The sequence below is a fragment of the Bufo bufo genome, chromosome 1 (assembly GCF_905171765.1).
Source record: "Bufo bufo chromosome 1, aBufBuf1.1, whole genome shotgun sequence".
In the NCBI taxonomy this organism is placed as follows: Eukaryota; Metazoa; Chordata; class Amphibia; order Anura; family Bufonidae; genus Bufo; species Bufo bufo.
In genome coordinates this window covers 165,564,752-165,578,850 of record NC_053389.1, presented here as the reverse complement: position 1 = coordinate 165,578,850, position 14,099 = coordinate 165,564,752, and the positions used below count along the sequence as shown (strand labels likewise).

Below are 14,099 nucleotides of genomic sequence, written 5' to 3'. Positions count from 1 at the left end.
CTATACATGAATGTTATGGTACCTTTGTCTTTGTCTTTAGACTTGCAGAAGCTGGCAGGCAGTGCACAGTCGCAGGATCTCGGTCGCACCTTAGGATGATGCAAGGGAATAGGAGGGTGGGCATATGCAGAGGCTGGGGCGGGGGAACAATGAAAAAAGGCAGGGCAGCTTGGGCACCAACACAGTGAACTCCGCCCCTGGGCACTTGCAAGTGCTCATTTGCATATCAATCAAAGTTCGTTTTTCCAGCTTCTGCAAGTCTAAAGACAAAGACAAAGGTACCATAACATTCATGTATAGGTGTGCTATAGGGCAATGTAAGCACTGTATATGGCCATATGGTGGTGACAGACTCCCTTTAACAAAGTTTGCCTCCGCGCAGACCATACATTTTAATGCTGTATGGAGACAGGTCTCCGTACATCATTAAAACAAAGTTGGGGAACAAATCGACTTTGAATCTTGGATCCAAAGCACAATTCGCTCAACCCTACCTGTCACCACTCCTGACATGTCAGTTTTAGTAACTACATGCATTCCCCATATAATAACAATGCTGGAGCATCTGTTCTTGTGACTATATTATTCCTGCTAGAAGTTTACAAATAAATTGCCAGCAGTCTGCAACAAAAGTTACTGCTAGGTGTTACCAGTAGCGGGTGTGTCTGACTCTGTCCAATCAGTGCTGCTGGTGTCAGACTGTGCAGGGACACACCACCAACTGGTAACACCCATCTGTACCTTTACTGCAAGCTGTTGACGATTCATTCATAACTTCTAGTAGAAATAATAAAGGAATGGCACATCAGTCATAAGAATAGATGCTCCAGAATTGTTATTACATGGAGAACACATGTATAGAATTTACTAAAACAGACATGTCAGGAGAGGTGACAAGCTCCAGACTGATACATTCTACCTGCACTGATACATTGTAGCAACTATCAGGACAGGAAAGACAATTTTGCTGATGTATTTACCGTAGTTCACATAGAATTGTCTACCTGGATACATCGTAACAAATTTGACACCTCTGAATGTAAATAGTGTGCTTATTCACTGACAGCAAGCATAGATATACAAAATGGTGAAGAACACATGAGGCAGACTACTAATCCTATAGGTGGTGTTAACCTAGACCAGTTGTCTAAACCTGCACCAGATTTATCACAGGGACTCATGCAGGATGATAAATTTGGTGCAGGGATAAACTCCATACCAGCTATCGGTTGGCTTAGGCCTTATTCGCACTGTCAGTGTTCGGTCAGTGATTTTCATCAGTGATTGTGAGCCAAAACCAGGTGTGGCTCTAAACACAGCACAGAAGAAGATCTTTCCCTTATTCCTTATGTCGGTGAAGGCTCCAAACTTGGATTTGGCTCACAATCACTGATGGAAATCACTGACGTGTGAATAATGCCTTACTATGAGAGGCTATGCCTCTTTCTTTTTAAGCTAAACCCGGGCCTTTTTCGAGTCAGAAAAAGTTATAGTCAGTCTAGTTTGCCAAATTGCGCCACTTCTTAGAAAGATATCAGTAAATTTGTGCCATAACATATTACAAATTTGCAGAAGCGTAACCATTGTAGGAAGCGGTGGATATGCTGGATACCGCTGGTCCCTGCTGATTGTCTTTATAGTTCAGTTTTATTATTTAAATCCGCTGTATGATGAAAATCTTTACAGTATTCCAATACACTTTATGTATCAATCCCTCGTAGTTTAAGATCTCTGCTTGCTGTAACCCAAAAGGACACCCTTCCAGTGGCTCAGCTCATTACAAGTGACCCCTGCAATGTAAAATGTCCACTGAAAACGTCAGTGTGTTGAAAATTTGCAGCTAAAATCCATGAAACTAATTCGATAAATGACGTTAATGCTGAGGGTGTATTCACCTAGTGTGCAAAACCCACAATATCACCGCAGCAGGTGATACACACTGAATGTGCTGCCTCTAAATGACTCCTTAACGATCCTGAAATGACAGCTTCTCTTCCTCCACAGGACCCAACCAACGGCTACTACAGCGTCAACACCTTCAAGGACCACCACTCAACCCCAACCATCTCCTTATCCAACTGCCAACCAGATATACGACCAGCAAATAAGCAGCGGGTGCCTACAGGCATGTCCTTCACCAACATCTACAGCACACTGAGCGGCCAGAACCGCCTGTACGATTACAGTCAGCGCTTTGTCCTCGGCATGGGCAGCAGTTCTATCGAGCTTTGTGAACGTGAGTTCCAGAGGGGCTCAATGAGCGACAGCAGCTCCTTCCTGGACACTCAATGTGACAGCAGTGTCAGCAGCAGCGGGAAGCAAGATGGCTATGTTCAGTTCGACAAGTCCAGCAAAGCGTCTGCTTCCTCGTCCCACTACTCCCAGTCGTCCTCTCAAAACTCGGACCCGAGCCGGCCACTTCAGAGGAGAATGCAGACACATGTGTGACAATGGGCCTTATGTGAAATGCATTGGAGGTAGGAGGAGAAGGACGTTCAGCAGTAGTTAAGGCTTATGAGAAGGACTTCGGACATTCTGAAGCCAGGATATAAGAGTTGTGTGGAGCCTCTCGAGATATTTATCTAGTTTTATATTTATATGAAAAAAAGGAGAGAGGAGGATCTCCATACTGTACAAAGCACTTTGTTCTATGGAGTACAACAAGCCATGCTTCTATTCTTTAGGTGGGGGGGAATTAACTGTTTTATAGACTCTATCCCCAGAAAAACAAAAATGTCAAAAAAACGCCAAGCTTCCAGTCATGTGTGGAGCTGCGGCACAACATGAAGCAGGAATCTAGCCATTAGTAAGCACAATGCTGATGATAAATGTGGATAATGGCAGGGTAGTAGAGGACACAATGACCCTGGAGGGGGACGCCACCAGTTCATGTAGCCATAAGCTGCCTATTCATGACAAGGGGAAGTCCCAATCTATTCCGTGTATCGCCCAGCATATATATATATATATATAAAAATGCTACAATTAGTAGGTGATTAAATCTCTTATAAATGGTACCCATCCCCATTATGCCCTAGAACTTTGTAGGAAAATTCCCCCACGTCAGGGGATGTGACTGTAGGAAACAATGGAGCAGATTTTGATATTTTTTTGTATTATCTTCTTTAATTTTGTCATGGTTTATTTAAAAAAAAATGAAAAAAAAAATCTCCAGTTTCAGGGACTATAAGGACTGGAGTCATCGGTTCCCATTTTGTCTCTTCTCCACATCTATCAAGGACCCTTCACATGAGAGACATCACACACTTATAGTTTATATGATTATTTTATACTGTTCATACATTGTTTCTACTCATGATGAAGTGGTATAAACTGATCTGAGGGTGTTGATGGGTACCGCGATGGGTGCTGACCATGGGCCAGGTCACATTATCTCTGGATAAAACCATTCCATGAGGACCAGAGCACAAAATGTGGAATGGTAATGGAGTGTTATGTGTTATCCTTCAATAAAATAGGCAATGTGTGTGTCATAGTGGGGTTGGCCATGTTTGTTGGATATCTATATATACATATCTTTTAATAAATCTTTGTCTGAGCACAGGACAGCCAGTCGCTGTTGTCACGCAGTCTCGAATGTACTTATTGCCGCAGCAGCGGTGTTCAGTCATGTGATCACAAGTCAATAGGAACAAAGACAAATACAACAACTGTTATGTCATCATTCTATGTTCCTGGTTCAGTCACTTGGAAGCTTATTACACGTATGTATCACAAAAGACCATAAATCCATCAGTAGGACCTGATAGGTGCTGGATTATCAGAAGGTCATAGAAAAGGCTACCAAAATCATTTATAAGTAACCTTCATAAACACAGACACATTGGTCCAGATTTACTAATTGTAAAGATGGTGTAAGCTTAGACAAGCTGTCTGGACCTGCACCAGATTTATCACAGGCTAAATAATACAGACTAAATGTGGTGCAGGGACAGACTATGCCAACTATTGGTTGGCTTCATTAGAGACAAATTTTTACACCAGAATTGCACCAAAGTGTTGGTGTTAAATGGAACATCCAAGGCTCTTCCTCCTTTCCCACAAAGCTCTCCCAACATTTTACTAAGACCCCTTGTCAAGTATGTTGAAAAAAGTGTAGAAACCTTAGATGTGCCAAATTGCACCATCTTGCGCCACAACTATTTGGAGCAGTTACATTAGTAAATCTGGGCCTTTGTTTTCATCCTTCCTCTCTCTGCTCCTTTGCAGTTACACCTGATGTTGCCCTCTGTGCCATGGTGTCACATTTCTTTTCTCCTTCAAGTGGTCTTTTTAAGAGTTTACCATATACAGGCTCAGGCCTCATTCACACGGCCATTGCCCGTCCGTTCCGTGCATTGGGGACCACAATTTGGGGCCCCCAATGCACGGACTCCATCTGTAAGGCTGCCGCAGATGGATCTAGACCCATTCAAGTTGAATGGATCCGTGATCTGTATGCACAGCAAAAAAAAAACTTAACACCTTTCGCGGACCCATTTAATTGGGCTGTGTGCATGAGGCCTTACTATAATATGGTTATGCCTACCCCACAAATTTGATCGCATTTTTCTCGTATTCTTATAACACTATTTTGCAACAGTCTGCAAACAACCGTCAGTGTAATGAAAAGTCCTGTCAGTATGTCAGGATCATGTAGAATACCATAGCCTACAATCAGGGGCATTGCTAGGGTCTCAAAGGATCCGGGGCCCAAGCCCCAATAAATATGGCCCAGTTCTCTAAGGCTACTTTCACACTGTTCTGGCGGGTGAGCAGCCTTCCAGATCCGTGCTACCGCTAGTGCACCGTGCCACCGGATGTCCGCTCACCCGCTAGAACAGCCTGCCGGAGAAGGCAATCTCTAGTGTGAAAGTAGCCTAAGTCGACCCTCCCGCGCACGCTGCATTTTGCTGTACTCGCTATACAGCAGCACATACCTGTCACATCCGGTGCCTCCAGCTGATGTCTCCTCTGATGTAGATCTTCTCTGTCATCATCTCCACTCGGTCCAGACAACTTCTTTCAGCTGCACCTCGTCTCTGCAGAGTGTGACCCACAGACATCTTAACTTCCTCACATTTCTATCATCATCCCCCAACCTGGAGTCCCCACAGTGTTATCCTGCTGCTCGTTGTGCCCCCCAATACCCCCAAATACTATCCTGAAGAAATATTAGTGCCCCCATTGTAGTAGTGCTCCTCATAGTCCCACTAATAGTAATACCCTTCTAGAGTGTCCTCATTAGTAATACTGCCCCCTACTGTGCCCTCAACAGTGATAATGCTCCCCAAGAGTGCCCCCATTAGTAGAAGAGGCCTCCAGTATTATTAATGCTCTCACAGACCCCTCAGTAGTAATAAGGTCCCCATAGTGCTCTTTGTAGAAATAAGACGGATCTATAAGTCACTCCTACAGAGCCCCCAGTAGTAATAAGAATGCCTAATGTCCCCTGGATTTAAAATGCCCTCACAGTGCCCCCAGTATTTATATTGCCACCTCCTGTTATAATGCTCTCCCCTGCAGTGCCCCCTATAGTTATATTCCTCCTCTTAGTGTCCTCACAAATTATAATTCCTCAGCCCCTCCACTCTACAGTCCCATGTAAATAACACTATTTCCCTCCCTCCGCCATAAAGTTCCATGTAAATAACACCACCCCCTCTCCAGCCACCATCAACATACAGTCCCATGTAAATAGCATCATACCATCTCTCCAGCCCCCTCCAATATACAGTCCCATGTAAATACCATCCCTCTTTGTCTACAGCCCCCTCAAATATACAGTCCCATGTAAATAACATCACCCCCTCCCCAGCCACCATCAACATACAGTCCCATGTAAATAGCATCATACCATCTCTCCAGCCCCCTCCAATATACAGTCCCATGTAAATACCATCCCTCTCTGTCTACAGCCCCCTCTAATATACAGTCCCATGTAAATAACATCACCCCCTCCCCAGCCACCTTCAACATACAGCCTCATGTAAATAACATGTGCTAGCTACATCTGTACTTCCCTACCCTGCAACATCAGATCACTTATATCCTGGCCTAAGGGAGTGATTCTTTTAATAAACTTTTTGGAATTCCATGATGACTGATTACTTCATACTACTAATTGAATCCTTTTCTATTTAAGTGAACTCATCATCTGCACTGTCCAAACACAAAATGCTGAGGCTGTAATAGACCCATAAAGGAGAATTACTCAAAGTGCAGTTCCATAATATACTAATGTCTGAAGGTGGAGTTTCACTTTCATCTTCTACTGTATCCTGGTAATATTAGAAAGTATTGAAAATTTTCTTAGGCCAGATTAGCCATTCCAATTTCCATCCACAAAACACGGCTGTATCTGGACATGCATCTGTTTTTTTGTTGTTTTTGTTTTTTCGGACACATTCATAAGAATAAATGAGTATCCTACTGAAAACGGATAAGAATGTTGAATGCTGCAAGTTTCCTGGCACGGACCAACGATCTGTGGTGAAAAACCAAAGTGTGCAATGTCTCTGTGCTATGTGGGAGTACTCTAGGGGGCACATGGACAGAAATCACAGTCGTCTGAATCAGGCCTAAATCTGGAATTACGATGGTCTAGCATCTCTTTATCTTTTTATCCTGAATATCCTGTAATCTTACAAAAGTAGAATGAAATAGAGTAAAGATAACCTCAGGGTAAGGAATGTTCCAGACATTCATGATGAAGGCGTCCTCTCATCATGAGAGTTAATGGTCACTTGTGACTCCCCACGCTTTCATTCTCCACCTCGTTAACAATTTGCCTCTGGGTATAGCCAGCTCCGACCGGACTCATCTCAATGTTGTCTGGGAGATAAATGGCCTGAACTGGAGCGGCTGCAAAAATAGAAGCGGCTCCCCATCCCCTGGTGTCCTCTACTAGAATACCATTATGAAATCATTGCTGACCTGCTCTGCACTCTGCACGACTACAGTCACCTCCCTCAGCCCAGTATACTGGGAAGACTGTAAGACTGTCTGGGATTTCTGTGATACCTATTTTCCCATACCACCAGATAGGTGTCACACTCCATCTCCTACACAGGTGCATAGTCATGTGACTGCTAAGCTCTGGAAAACTTTAGAAAAAGATATAGGAAATAAAAAGAAGGTTCCTACATTTCTGTTCTACATGTTTTCATGAGCAAGATTCAAATGACGTCTGTGAATAGCAGCAACAGATGGAAAAGATGAGGAGTAGACCATGTACTCAACTGCCAACTAAAGAAACTACTCTTCCACTAGGAGGAGCTCAGTGCTTTCAGATTTATACAGCTAATAGCTGGTTCATTGTAGACATCTGAATGCAGTGAGCTCCCCCTAGTGGAGGCTGCAGGTAATCAGAATTTCACCATTCTATTTTATGACCATGAGAAGGGAAGAAGCAGAATCAGTTCAGTGCTGGGTCCCCTCTGACCATGGGCCCCGAAAGCAGTTGTGTTTCTATATGGTAGGTACTTAATGTGGTGTCAATGTGAGCTAATGCCAGACAATCATGGAAAATTGTAAAGTGTAGAGAATCATTAGACAGACTAGAAATGTTAAATGCTATGGACAACTTTGTGGCATTGTTTTATTATTGCAGTCTACTCCTTTTGGGCTAATTTATTAATTGAAAGTGTATCTGAAGACTCTCAGTTTCTATTTACCCTGAGTCCTCTAATCTAGCAGAGCTGTCTGCTCAGTTTTTAGCCCTGTTCTTTGAACTCTTGACAGCTCATACATCACATCAATAAGAATATGGCTTAAGTGTTTATGAGCTTCAGGAGATCACAGATAAGAGTTTCACTTGAGCCGTCAGATGACAGGATTCAATGAAAATAAAGAACCCTGCTGCTCTGCAAATACACAGATTGCATCATTATTTTGGGAAAGAGGCTGAAAATTTTTAACAAACACAAATAATAATTTTTTTTAGCACAAAATAAGTAGAATGCAATCATTTAAAGAATTTGCGTTGAAGGTCTCCATAGCCTTTAGCTGGCGATACATTTTAGCAGTCATTTGGCTAACAATTGTTCCTGCTGCCCCCCCCCCCCCGCCTCTCTCTACATATTCAGATGAAACTCGAAAAATCTGAACAAGGTCAGGGCCTTGTTGTAAATATGGCCCTGACCATTAGAAGTGTTTAGCTGTGTGTTCAGATTACATGCAAGCACAGCTGTTCTGCTATACAGGTGAAACTCGAAAAATTAGAATATCGTACAAAAGTCCAGTGCATACTTTTTCCACCTGCACTGTGAATGTTTACATGGTGTGTTCAATAAAAACATGGTAACATTTAATTCTTTGTGTGTTGTTAGTTTAAGCAGACTGTGATTGTCTATTGTTATGACTTAGGCCTCATGCACACGACCGTTTTTTTTTTTGCGGTCCGCAAAACGGATTTCCGTTGTTCCTCATCCGTGATTGTTTTTTCGTCCGTGGATCTTCCTTGATTTTTGGAAGATCCACGGACATGAAAAAAATGTCGTTTTGGTGTCCGCCTGGCCGTGCGGAGCCAAACGGATCCATCCTGACTTACAATGCAAGTCAATGGGGACGGATCCGTTTGACGTTGACACAATATGGTGCAATTGCAAACGGATCCGTCCCCATTGACTTTCAATGTAAAGTCAGGAGTCTCCAATCCGATGGTATATTTTAACTTGAAGCGTCCCCATCACCATGGCAACGCCTCTATGTTAGAATATACCATCGGATTTGAGTTAGATCGTGAAACTCAGATCCGACAGTATATTCTAACACAGAGGCGTTCCCATGGTGATGGGGACACTTCAGGTTAGAATATACTAAAAGAACTGTGTACATGAATGCCCCCTGCTGCCTGGCAGGTGCTGCCAGGTAGCAGGGGGCAGACCCCCCCCTCCCCCCCTGTATTTAACTCATTGGTGGCCAGTGCGGCCGACCCCCCCTCCCTCCCTTGTATTTAACACATTGGTGGCCAGTGCGGCCGGCCCCCCCTTCCTCCCTTGTATTTAACACATTGGTGGCCAGTGTGGCCGGCCCCCCCTCCCTTGTATTTAACACATTGGTGGCCAGTGCGGCCGGCCCCCCCTCCCTCCCTTGTATTTAACACATTGGTGGCCAGTGGGGCCGGCCCCCCCCTAATTAAAATGACCGACCCCCCATCATTGGTGGCAGCAGAGAGTTCCGATCGGAGTCCCAGTTTAATCGCTGGGACTCCGATCGGTAACCATGGCAACCAGGAGCTACTGCAGTCCTGGCTGCCATGGTTACTTAGCAATTTTAGAAGCATTATACTTACCTTCGCTGTCTGTGACCGGCCGGGCGCTCCTCCTACTGGTAAGTGAAAGGTCTGTGCTATAAGCAATGCGCTGCACAGACCTTTCACTTACCAGTAGGAGGAGCGCCCGGCCGGTCACAGACATCGCAGGTAAGTATAATGCTTCTAAAATTGCTAAGTAACCATGGCAGCCAGGACTGCAGTAGCGTCTTGACTGCCATGGTAACCGATCGGAGCCCAAGCGATTAAACTGGGACTCCGATCGGAACTTTCCGCTGCCACCAATGATGGGGGGTCGGTCATTTTAATTAGGGGAGGGAGGGAAAGGGGGGCCGGCCGCACTGGCCACCAATGTGTTAAATACAAGGGAGGGAGGGGGGGCTGGCCGCACTGGCCACCAATGTGTTAAATACAAGGGAGGGAGGGGGGGACGGCTGCACTGGCCACCAATGTGTTAAATACAAGGGAGGGAGGGGGGGCCGGCTGCACTGGCCACCAATGTGTTAAATACAAGGGAGGGGGGGGGCGGCCGCACTGGCTACCAATGTGTTAAATACAAGGGAGGGAGGGAGGGGGGGCCGGCTGCACTGGCCACCAATGTGTTAAATACAAGGGAGGGGGGGCCGGCCGCACTGGCCACCAATGAGTTAAATACAGGGGGGGGGTCTGCCCTCTGCTGCCTGGCAGCACCTGCCAGGCAGCAGGGGGCAGTCATGTACACAGTTCTTTTAGTATATTCTAACCTGAAGCGTCCCCATCACCATGGGAATGCCTCTGTGTTAGAATATACTGTCGGATCTGAGTTTTCACGAAGTGAAAAATCAGATCTAAAAAGCTTTTATGCAGACGGATCAGCGGATCCGTCTGTGTGAAAGTAGCCTACGGACAAGGATGACTGACGCGGATGCCAATCTTGTGTGCATCCGTGTTTTTTCACGGACCCATTGACTTGAATGGGTCCGTGAACCGTTGTCCGTCAAAAAAAAAACTGAACAACGGCCGCGGATGCACACAACGGTCGTGTGCATGAGCCCTTAGATGAAGATCAGATCACATTTTATGACCAATTTGTGCACAAATCCATATCATTCCAAAGGGTTCACATACTTTTTCTTGCAACTGTATGAGGTGAAACAAATCACCACTTTTGATTTGTAATGTCAGTATTTTTTTGGTGCACATTACGCCATTATTGATAAATGTCCCCCACAGAGTAAAAGTGGCCATACACCTAGCAAGAGTTGGGACTTGTTCAGATGTTGAAGTGATGTTAAACTACACTGCTCAAAAAAATAAAGGGAACACTTAAACAACACAATGTCACTCCAAGTCATTTACACTTCTGTGAAATCAAACTGTCCACTTAGGAAGCAACACTGAGTGACAATCAATTTCACATGCTGTTGTGCAAATGGGATAGACAACAGGTGGAAATTATAGGAAATTAGCAAGACACCCCCAATAAAGGAGTGGTTCTGCAGGTGGTGACCACAGGCCACTTCTCAGTTCCTATGCTTCCTGGCTGATGTTTTGGTCACTTTTGAATGCTGCCGGTGCTTTCACTCTAGTGGTAGCATGAGACAACACAAGTGGCTCAGGTATTGCAGCTTATCCAGGATGGCACATCAATGAGAGCTGTGGCAAGAAGGCTTGCTGTGTCTGTCAGCGTAGTGTCCAGAGCATGGAGGCGCTACCAGGACACAGGCCAGTACATCAGGAGACGTGGAGGAGGCCGTAGGAGGGCAACAACCCAGCAGCAGGACCGCTACCTCCGCCTTTGTGCAAGGAGGAATAGGAGGAGCACTGCCAGAGCCCTGCAAAATGACCTCCAGCAGGCCACAAATGTGCATGTGTCTGCTCAAACGGTCAGAAACAGACTCCATGAGGGTGAAATGAGGGCCCGACGTCCACAGGTGGGGGTTGTGCTTACAGCCCAACACCGTGCAGGACGTTTGGCATTTGCCAGAGAACACCAAGATTGGCAAATTCGCCACTGGCACACTGTGCTCTTCACAGATGAAAGCAGGTTCACACTGAGCACATGTGACAGACGTGACAGAGTCTGGAGACGCCGTGGAGAACGTTCTGCTGCCTGCAACATCCTCCAGCATGACCGGTTTGGCATTGGGTCGGTAATGGTGTGGGGTGGCATTTCTTTCATGTGCTCGCCAGAGGTAGCCTGACTGCCATTAGGTACCGATATGAGATCCTCAGACCCTTTGTGAGACCATATGCTGGTGCGGTTGGCCCTGGGTTCCTCCTAATGCAAGACAATGCTAGACCTCATGTGGCTGGAGTGTGTCAGCAGTTCCTGCAAGACAAAGGCATTGATGCTATGGACTGGCCCGCCCGTTCCCCAGACCTGAATCCAATTGAGCACATCTGGGACAACATGTCTCGCTCTATCCACCAACGTCACCGTTGCACCACAGACTGTCCAGGAGTTGGCAGATGCTTTAGTCCAGGTCTGGGAGGAGATCCCTCAGGAGAACGTCCGCCACCTCATCAGGAGCATGCACAGGCGTTGTAGGGAGGTCATACAGGCACGTGGAGGCCACACACACTACTGAGCCTCATTTTGACTTGTTTTAAGGACATTACATCAAAGTTGGATCAGCCTGTAGTGTGTTTTTCCACTTTAATTTTGAGTGTGACTCCAAATCCAGACCTCCATGGGTTGAAAAATTTGATTTCCATTTTTTATTTTTTTTTGTGTGATTTTGTTGTCAGCACATTCAACTATGTAAAGAACAAAGTATTTCAGAAGAATATTTAATTAACTCAGATCTAGGATGTGTTATTTTTGTGTTCCCTTTATTTTTTTGAGCAGTGTAGTTTGCGTCCTAATCTCTGAACATGGAAGCATTTTTATCAGAACACTCACAGATGATGCCTGCGGCCTGGCTGTTTTTCTTGCAGACCCACTCACTTGAGTAAATAAATCTTGAGGGAAAGGGAGTTGGATGGTGCATGTTGTGATTTTTCCAATCATAGCATGCACTATCCATTAATGGAGATGCCTTCAGACTTGTGCATTAGGTTTATATTTTACTATTAGCTGAGTATATTCAGATTGGATGTTTTTAACCACACATTCAAAATTGCATTAACCCCTACCTGACATGTAGCGTACTATTACGTCACATGTCGGGTCTTTAAAGATGGCGCCCACTTCCGAGCGGAGCGGGCGCCATAGCAACCAGGTGCCTGCTGTTTCCTACAGCAGACACCGGCAGCTAATGTCCGTGACCGGCGGTAATGCTGATCGCAGACATTTAACCCCTCAGAAGCCATGGTCAAACCTGACCATGGCATCTGAGCGCGCAAAAAAACAAAAGCACACGCTTCCGGTTATGCTCTGGTTCCCCTGTGCGGCGATCGGAGGAGCCGGAGCTTGTGTGCGGCAGCCCCTGTCATAGTCTATGACACAAGGCTGCTGCACTGTCTTTCCTATGGAGCTCTTGCCTGTAATAGGGCTCCATAGGAAAGTAGTAAAATCATCACAGATTCCAATGCTAGTGCATTGGAGTCTATGATAATAGCAATCAAAAGATTGATTGTTATAGTTCCCTATGGGAACTATAAAAAAAAGTGTAAAAAAATTAATAAAGTTTTTACAAATAAAAAATATAAAAAAAATACGTTCAAATCACCCCCCTTTCCCCAAAAGCAGAATAAAGCAGAATAAAAAATGTAAAAAAAATACACATCCATGGGTATTGTTGATTTGTCATTTATAAACTGCATGGCCAATAACCACATCACACAACCACAGCAATCATGGTAAGGGCTCATGCACGCGAGCATTGTTGTTTTGCGGTTGACAAATTTCGAATCCACAAAACATGGATACCGGCCATGTGCATTCCGCATTTTGTGGAACAGAACAGCTGGCCCCTAATAGAACAGTACTATCCTTGTCTGTAATGCGAGCAATAATAGGACATGTTCTATTTTTTTGCGAAACAGACATGCGGACATACGAACACGGAATGCGCATGAGTAATTTCCACCTGTTTTGCACCCCCATGGAAGTGAGTGCTTCCGCATATGGGCCGCAAAAAAAATGGAATGGATATGGACAAAAAACTTTTGTGTGCATGGACCCTAAAACTGTGCGGTTTCAACTGCATTTGTACCACATGATCAAAATAAGTTCATGTAGCTACTGTATACCCTCAAGTCATTATACAGCTATAGCCAAACTAATAGGAGCACTAAACATGTCTAAAGCAGGATAAACCCTAAAAACAGCCCTGCTGGCGGTGGCATATCTCATCAAGAAGAAATGAATTGGGTATGTTGAAATCCATCTGCCCGATCCACATAAGATTAGATTAGAATTGTTTGGAACTGTGTTTTACCGCTGGATGAACTACAACTGCCATTATGCACTTTAGTAAAGAGAGATATTTATTTTCTACAACTGGCTTGATTATTGACTCCAGCATCACACGGCAACCACTGCACCTACACCTCCTGCCTTGCACCCTCACCAAACCCATAAAACCAAGTGCAACCCCAACTACTATCAGACAGGAAGAAAGGGTGCCCTCTTCTATCACTGCCCTGGCCCCAGGGAGCATCGGTGTAAGGTTTGCCAGTGTGAATGATTTTTGCAGCTAGAGCCATCAGCCCTTCCTCTGCTTCCACTCCTCTGGGGCAGCAGTAGCAATTTTCCTAAATTACCAGGTTTTAGAGGAGCACAATAAGAAAAAAGTTATTTTTCATTAGGCCTCAGATCAGACCAGCAATCAGGCCACTAATTTTAATCAGCATACGAAATGATCCCAGCAGACGTGCTTGCTCTTGAGGAACTGCAGTT

General features: G+C 45.0%; 1 protein-coding gene and 1 long non-coding RNA gene across 3 annotated transcripts in view; one reads left to right on the top strand and one right to left on the bottom strand.

Annotated features, from left to right (window-relative positions):
* KIRREL3 (kirre like nephrin family adhesion molecule 3) overlaps positions 1–3,576 on the top strand; it is an 886,110-nt gene extending 882,534 nt beyond the window's left edge. For both annotated transcript variants that reach the window (XM_040431744.1, XM_040431736.1), the window contains one exon: positions 2,005–3,576. In XM_040431744.1, the coding sequence (XP_040287678.1) occupies positions 2,005–2,448 (444 nt within the window). In that variant the 3' untranslated portion in view covers positions 2,449–3,576. The remainder of the gene's footprint in view (positions 1–2,004) is intronic.
* LOC121000945 overlaps positions 1–14,099 on the bottom strand; it is a 677,653-nt gene that overhangs the window by 597,505 nt on the left and 66,049 nt on the right. The window lies entirely within an intron of this gene.